Below are 7,733 nucleotides of genomic sequence, written 5' to 3' on the forward strand. Positions count from 1 at the left end.
AACGCAAATAAAAACTAGCCAAGCGGTATATTAAAAGTACAGATCTATTACAGTAATACTAAGCAGAAGCAACTGGAACCATTGCGAGGGCGACTTCACTGGAGGTGTTAGTGTCACGATCGTTACCATCGACGCCACTGTCGGTCTGGCTTGAATTGCCGAAACATTTGCGAATTTTGGCAATGATTACTGCGAAGATGAGTACGAAAAAGAGCGAAAGCGTAATCGCAATCACTTTGCCAACGGAAAGAGATCCTTCACTGTCACAAAAGAAAGTATATTCACAACCAAGAACAATTTTAAAAACAAAAACATAAATACGTTTAGCCATTTTACCTGTCACTTGTTGCAGAAGAAACAACCACCCACTGACATAGTGTGCAGGAAGCGGGTGGAGCTAGCGTATTGGTAGAAGTAACAGGAACAGCCATTTTCACTCAAGTTTTTGTTTAGTTGCCTTCACTCAAGTTTGCAAGTTTGTTTTGTCAAGTTTGCAAGTTTGTGCAGATTTAAGGAAAGAAACAACGACGAGCGTCATTGGATTATGGCACTTGCATGTTGTCGCTATCACTTGCATGTTGTCGCTATCACTCGCTGCATGTTGTCGCTATCACTTGCACTTGCTGCATGTTGTCGCTATCACTTGCTCACTTGCATGTTGTCGCTTTATTTCGGGTGCATTTTTCAGTGTTTTCTTTTGGTAGAAAAAGAATTTCATTAAAACTAAGAAAACAACACAGAAGAAGACCAACGTATTATAGAATACAATCCATTCAAATCATGACTAAAGCTACTCTCTAGCTCCACGTGGCACCTTTCCTAGCAAGCCCATCAGCGCATTTGTTTGATTCACAGTAACAGTGCTTGAACTGAATTTTTCAGTGTAAAATATTTTGCCGGGAGTCGCTATCAAACGCACCCTTAGGCTCCGTTTGGTTAGGGTGAAAGTGGGATGAAAACTAAAGAGAGGAATACAGGAAAGAAAATGATGTCTTGTTTGGATAGGAAAAGAAAACATAGTGGATGGAAAATGTTAAAGAAAAAAAATCCACCCGGCCACAAATTTTTTTGGGAAAGGGGGGCTTAACACTTAAATTACATATTTACCCTCTTATTTGTGTGTTATGGGAACTTGCGTGCTTGACTTGTGAGTTAGGTACTTGACTCCTTGTCTTTTCCTTTTCTTTTTTTTTAAATTCTTTTCTTTTGTGTTCATACAATACTCTTTCTTTTTTCAATTGTTTTGGTTTTTTTTTTTTTTTTTTTTTTTTGATATAAAAAAAATTGTTTTATTTTTTATTTTTTGAAAAAAAAAAGTTTTGGGTTCTTGAACTTCTTATCCTCTTTTTATTTTCTTTTTTTAATGAAGAAATCATTCATACATATTTTTTAAATAAAATATAATGCATTATTTTTGTTTTACCTAAATTGGATATAATGGTAATTTTATACAAACTTTATTTTCTATCCTCCCACTTTTCTTCTCAACCAAATAAAAGAATTTTCTATCCCTCTATTTTTCTACCCTCCCAACCAAACACATACGAGAGAATACTAAATTTTTTCTATCCTTCCACTTTTCTATCCTCTCTCCAATTTATATCCTCGCACTTTTCCACTCCCCCAACCAAATGGACCCTTAAAATGACTAGCATGTTTGCCTTTTAGTTTTGTGGATTTTGTGGACGTTTTGCGAGAAAGTAGCGGATGCATTGAAATGATTAGTTACAATTAATACTCCTTAAAATTGTTAACAAAGCTCAAATCTAAATAGTAAATGCATGATGTGGGACTCTTCACACATTTACACAACACATATAATCAATTAAATTAGGGCATCATATTGACAAAAATGTGCAAAACGGAGTGGAACAATATATTCAAAGGTTGAGATTAAATGGACTATAGAGCATCAAGGGCTGAGATTTAGATGAAAGAGTAAGCGCCTTTCAAAATAAATATAAATGGAAGAATAAAGACCATTAATCTCCGGGTGAGTAGTGGTATGATTTTATTATTATTATTTTGGGTAAATTCCTTTAACATAGCATGAGATCTGAACTAATACCAACTAGATTAAAAACTAATCAATTTGATTTCTAAAATCAACTTAGTCCCTAAATACTATTGAGAAAAATAATTAATTGGTCTAACAATGTTGAGGAACTAAGTTGGGTTTCAAGTTTAGCGGGTGGAGCTAGTGTATTGGTAGATGTAACAGGAACAGCCATGAGTCCAACCTTTCAAGTTTCTATCTTTAACTTTCAAGTTTGGTTTTGGTTTAATTGCCCTGACTACAGGTTTGAAAATATAAGTTTTTTTTTTTTGAGGAAATAATTAAGGTGATACAAAGTGTGAAAGGAATAGTGTCTTGAAAATATAAGTTTTTGTTAACTATCTTCTTCTTCTTTTTTTTTTTTTTTAGAAATGTAGAAATGTTTAACTTGAGCTCTACTTTTCTTTTTTTTTCTATTTTAAACGTAAGCGCGTTGTTAACTATCTTTTCTATTTTTATCCATTTTTTAGAAAGTGCATTGTTACTATCTTTTTTATTTTATTTTTCTATATTTTAGATATGTTTGAGATGCATTTATTTATAGTTTGTTCTAGTTTAAAGCCAAGGGCAAAAGCACAGTGTGGTTGTCTCTGGATAATTTTGTTACTATTTACTTGATTAATATCCACAAAATACTTGGTATTATTTTGTGTTGTTTGCGCATTTCTTTCCTACTTCTTTTTTTTTCCTCTTAGGCTGCACTTTGCAGAGTTAAAAATATAGCTAGTGGTGTATGCGCTTATATATATATATAGACACATACACTATAGAAACTTGAAATTAGATCCTACGGCCCCTGTTTGGTAGACTATCTAAATAACATATTTTCAGTTTTTAAATAATATTACACACTTTTTCACACACTTTTTTATTCACTCGTATTTCAAAAAATTACAAACAATATTACTCAAACTCCTCTAGAGTCCTAAAAATCTTAAAACTGGAATTCTAAGCCTAATTTCTAATAAAGGTAAAAGTAGAGAACATAAGAGACAACGGGGCCTGTTTTGAGGCCAATGAATTTTTTGTGTGATCTAGTTACACCATGGCCCTTTTCAGTACAGTGAGATATTGTTTCATTATAAAAAGAAAAAAGAAAAAAACTATTGTGGGATATTTCTAAAATTTTCCTATTCATGATATAATCATTGCTTGTGATGACAATCATTTGGCCCCAGCATCAAATTTTTTTTTTTTTGAAAGATCCCAGGATTCCCAGCATCAAATTTCTCCTTGTAGGCTTTTTTTTTTTTTTGCTGGGTAATTATTTATATAGGGGGTAGAACCCCTGAATTGAAAGTCACTGGTAAGACCGGGTATCACTTGAACCAACAGGCCGGTGGTTTCTCCTTGTAGACTTGTAGTAGCACAATTTTTTTTTTTTGATGGGGATAGCAAAAATAAGTGAAACCAATCACATTACTCTGATGTGACAATAAATTATGTAAATAGTTAATTAATTCAATTTTTCTCAAGCCATTATTCAAAAAGTATAGCTGCTGGACAGCTGGAGGGTAGGACCGGTAGGCTAGGGATGGCTATGATTTTCTACAAGCACCCTTCTAATAATATCCTCATAAAAAGGTGAAGAAATAGGGTAATATTTCTGTGTTTATCTAACCCGTATTAGAATCTATTATTGCTTTTTTGTCTAAAAAGGATCTTAAATTTATTAAAACTTTTTTTCCCCCAAAACAAATAAATTTATTAGAACGTTAAACCTAAAATTAGTAAAAAAGAACTTATAAACTAATAAGGAGAAAATAGAGAATATAACTTTAAATAGAATAAAATAAAGAATAAGGTTGTGGAATAAAAAATAAGGTTGTGGAATAAAGAATAAGGTTGTGGCTAATTTTAAGTAATTTATTGAAATCCTTAGCCGACCTCAAAAATTTAGAATTAAGGCAAAACGCAGAAACACGTCAAAACATGATCCAAATGGAGCTTAAAAGTCTTCACTTGGACTGGAAATTGCCGCGTGAGATTGTTAGCGAGTCAATGGCACTTTCATTGGGTCGACGAGTCTCGAGTGTAGGGTTTTGCTTTGTTTATTAAACGCAGTTGCAATTTGCGTTCTGTATGGACTTCTCTAGAGTATCCGTAAAGATAATGTTGACGTTTTTTTTTTTTTTTTTTTTTTTTTTTTTTTTCCTGTGTGAGAATTTTACAATTTAATATGGGGTCAATTTTAAAAAAAGGGTGAGTGACCGTACATACTTCTGCTTTCGAATCAATCATTCCACGGTTCGTCCAATACACAGGAAAATTTGGTCATAGGGTAATTGCCTTCAAAAACCCACAATCAAACTTTTGAAAAAGAACAAAGATTGAAGTTTTTTAAGCTTTAACACACAAAACCAAAAAATTTAAGGCAAACTGGTTTGAGAATAGTCCATTAGAGTTAAAATGGTACCTCTGTATATATATCAATGGCGCCTCCAAGATGATCTTTCTTGAGTAGCTCCGCTTGTTTGGGCGATGACAAGGCACCACTTCCCACATAAATCATGAAGGAATCAAAGTAACAGAGAACTTTCGGTAATATCTAGTATGCCCTGTCCCTCGAAAATAAAAAATATTATACTATTTACCATTTTTAAAGGGTTACAAAAGTATAAAAAAAATATTTACTATTTACCCCTTTTAAAGGGTTACAAAAGAACAAGCACGTATTTTTCTAGTTCCTTCCTTTTCAAACCAAACAAAGCAAAAATAATTTGCTCAAAAAAAAAAAGCAAAAATAATTTATTTTATCGATTCTTTCTTTCCTTTCCTTAACCAAAAATACCAACAGAAAACCACCATTTGACGTACCAAAAAATCCAAAGATTGATAATTATTATGTTTCTAATTTTTTGTAAAGCTGTACTTGTTTGTTAAAAATCCATGATACTAAAAAGGCCCATTCTTTCCATCAATGTCTTCCCAAAATCGAATCCACAACCTCCATTAGTAACATTTTTGTAAAAATTTAAGCCGTAGTTTTTAGATCTGTTTTGTGTCACATTTTTATAACTAAAAGGTGTTTTTCTAAGAGAAAAGTTAGAGGTGGACTAGTGTAGTATGGAAATGATTTCAAGCAAGCAAAATACCAACTTTTAAACTAATTTAAATTTAGGTTAAACCATGTGCAAGTAATACGTAACTAACACAAAGAAGATATTTTATTTTTTCTTTCATTTCTCTTCCCTTCTCTCAGCTACAAACAAATATAGTGAACATGTTTCTCTCTTCTTCTCTTTCTCTTTCTATATGAGAATGAAGAGAGACCATTGGTAGGTACCATGCCACATATTAAAATTAAAAAAAAAAAATAGCTCTCCAGAATTGGTCAAAATTGACAAGAGTTTGATAATTCAGTACAAAAAGTAAATCCCTTAGATTACGAATAAAAAAGAGCAAACGAAAATCCCTTCATAAGTAGCCATTACAGCAAAACAGTAATGCAAACAAAAACAAGCCAAGCCCTTTATAAAGAGCTATGACAGTAATACTCAAGCAGAAGCAAAACAGTACAGCAAATAAAAACAAGCCAAGCAAAGCAGTACACAATTAAGGACAGGAATTCCACGATTCATGCCTATTATTTGGAACCATTGACAAAATCAAAATCCTACGGTGGCGAGAGCGACTTCACTGGATATATTAGTGTTAGGATTGCTACCATCAACGCCACTGTTGGTCTGGCTTGAATTGCTGAAACATTTGCGGATTTTGACAATGATCATTGCGAAGATGAGCACGAAAAAGAGCGAAAGCGTAATTGCAACCACTTTGCTAACGGAAAGAGATCCTTCACTGTCACAAAAGAAAGTATATTCACAACCAGGAAAAATTTAAAAAACAAAACATATTTAAAAAACAAAAACATAAATACGTTTAGCCATTTTACCCGTCACTTGTTGCAGAAGAAACAACCACCCACTGACATAGGGTACAGGAAGCGGGTGGAGCTAGCGTATTGGTAGAAGTAACAGGAACAGCCATGTTCGGTTTTAGTTTGCCCTGAGTACAGGTGAGTGTCATATGGATGGATATTTATAGCTAGCTTTCGGAGGTTTTTTCAAAGGTGGGTGAGTGTCAAATGCTCTTTAATTCCTCTAGGTTTTCGATTACGGGTGAGTGTCAAATGCTTGCTAGGTTTTGGACTCTTTTAGGAGGTGGGACCCTGAATAAGACGGGCGAGTGTGTCAAATGCTTGCTAGTCCTGAATAATGTCAAATGCTTGCTAGTTTTTAATAAGAAATGCTTGCTATGTCAAATGCTTGCTAGTTTTTAATAAGAAATGCTTGCTATGTCAAATGCTTGCTAGTCCTGAATAATGTCAAATGCTTGCTAGTCCTGAATAAGACGGGTGAGTGTCAGATGCTTGCTAGTTTTTTGGACTCTTTAATAAGAAATGCTTGCTAGTCCTGTCCTGAATATGTCAAATGCTTGCTAGTTTTTGGAGGTTTTTTTAAAGGTTTTTTTAAAGGTTTTTTTTTTTTTTTTTTTTTTTTTTTTTTTTTTTTTTTTTTTTTTTTTTTTTCTTGCTAGTCCTGAATAAGACGGGTGAGTGTCAAATGCTTGCTAGTTTTTGGAATCTTTAATAAGAAATGCTTGCTAGTCCTTTTCAAAGGTTTTTTTTTTTTTTTTTTTTAATGCTTGCTAGTCCTGTCCTGAATATGTCAAATGCTTGCTAGTTTTTGGAGGTTTTTTCAAAGGTTTTCCTTTTTATTTTTTCTTGCTAGTCCTGAATAAGACGGGTGAGTGTCAAATGCTTGCTAGTTTTTGGACTCTTTAATAAGAAATGCTTGCTAGTCCTGTCCTGAATATGTCAAATGCTTGCTAGTTTGTGGAGGTTTTTCAAAGGTTTTTTTTTTTTTTTTTTTTTTTTTTTTTTTTTTTTGAGAAACAAAGGTTAAGAAATGCGTGAGTGTTTGTGGTTTGGAACAGGTTAATTCCTGTTTTCAAATTCCTGCTATTAGTTTTAAATTTTCAAAGGTTTTCCAAATTCAACATCGTGTTTTTTTGACTTTTTGTCGTTAGTAGTTACAATTGAAACTCTTTATAATGGTTAATAAATCTCAAATCTAAATTGTAAATGCTCGATGTGGGACTTTTCATACACTTACACAACACACATATATAATCAATCAAATTAGGCAATCACATTGACAAAAAGATGCAAAACAGAGTGGAGTAATATATTCAAGGGCTGAGATTAAATGGACTGTAAAGCATCAAGGGCTAAGATTTAGATAAAAGAGTAAGTGTCTTTCAAAATAAATATAAATGGAAGAATAAAGACAGTTAATCCCCGAGTAAGTAGTGATATGATTTTATTTTATTTTATTTTTTGAATAAATTCCATTAACATAGCATGAGGTCTAGGCTAATACCAACTAGCTTAAAAACTAATCAATTTGATTCCTAAAACCAACTTAGTCCCTAAATATTGTTGAGAAAAATAATTAACTGGCCTAACAATGTTTAGGGACTAAGTTGGCTTTCAATACCAAAATGGACAGTTTTGAAAAGTTTTAGACATAGTTTGCATTAGTCCAAACTTTAGAATATGTTAATGGAATATACCTTTTTTTTTATTGATACAAACTGATGATGCACGAAAATCAATAGGCTAGAAATACTTCAGGCTACAGTAATGACTTTGAATCCTGAAAAAAAAGTAAGA

General features: G+C 32.8%; 1 protein-coding gene across 1 annotated transcript; it reads right to left on the reverse strand.

Moving 5' to 3' along the window:
* Positions 1–5,439: 5,439 nt before the first annotated feature.
* LOC126700373 (uncharacterized) lies at positions 5,440–6,129 on the reverse strand. The gene is made up of 2 exons (XM_050398488.1): positions 5,952–6,129; positions 5,440–5,857 (listed from the first exon to the last, which is right to left on the reverse strand). The coding sequence occupies exons 1-2, from the start codon at positions 6,083–6,085 to the stop codon at positions 5,665–5,667; spliced, it is 327 nt and encodes a 108-aa protein (XP_050254445.1). The 5' UTR covers positions 6,086–6,129; the 3' UTR covers positions 5,440–5,664.
* Between the last annotated feature and the right edge of the window lie 1,604 nt (positions 6,130–7,733).

This window comes from Quercus robur, chromosome 9 (assembly GCF_932294415.1).
Source record: "Quercus robur chromosome 9, dhQueRobu3.1, whole genome shotgun sequence".
In the NCBI taxonomy this organism is placed as follows: domain Eukaryota; kingdom Viridiplantae; phylum Streptophyta; class Magnoliopsida; order Fagales; family Fagaceae; genus Quercus; species Quercus robur.

Excerpts from the sequence above, each read along its gene's own strand:
- LOC126700373 (XM_050398488.1), bottom strand. The coding sequence starts at position 6,085 with ATGACACTCACCTGTACTCAGGGCAAACTAAAACCGAACATGGCTGTT. Across the intron at positions 5,858-5,951 it reads TCTTCTGCAACAAGTGACGG|TGAAGGATCTCTTTCCGTTA; the intron begins GTAAAATGGCTA and ends CTTTTGTGACAG.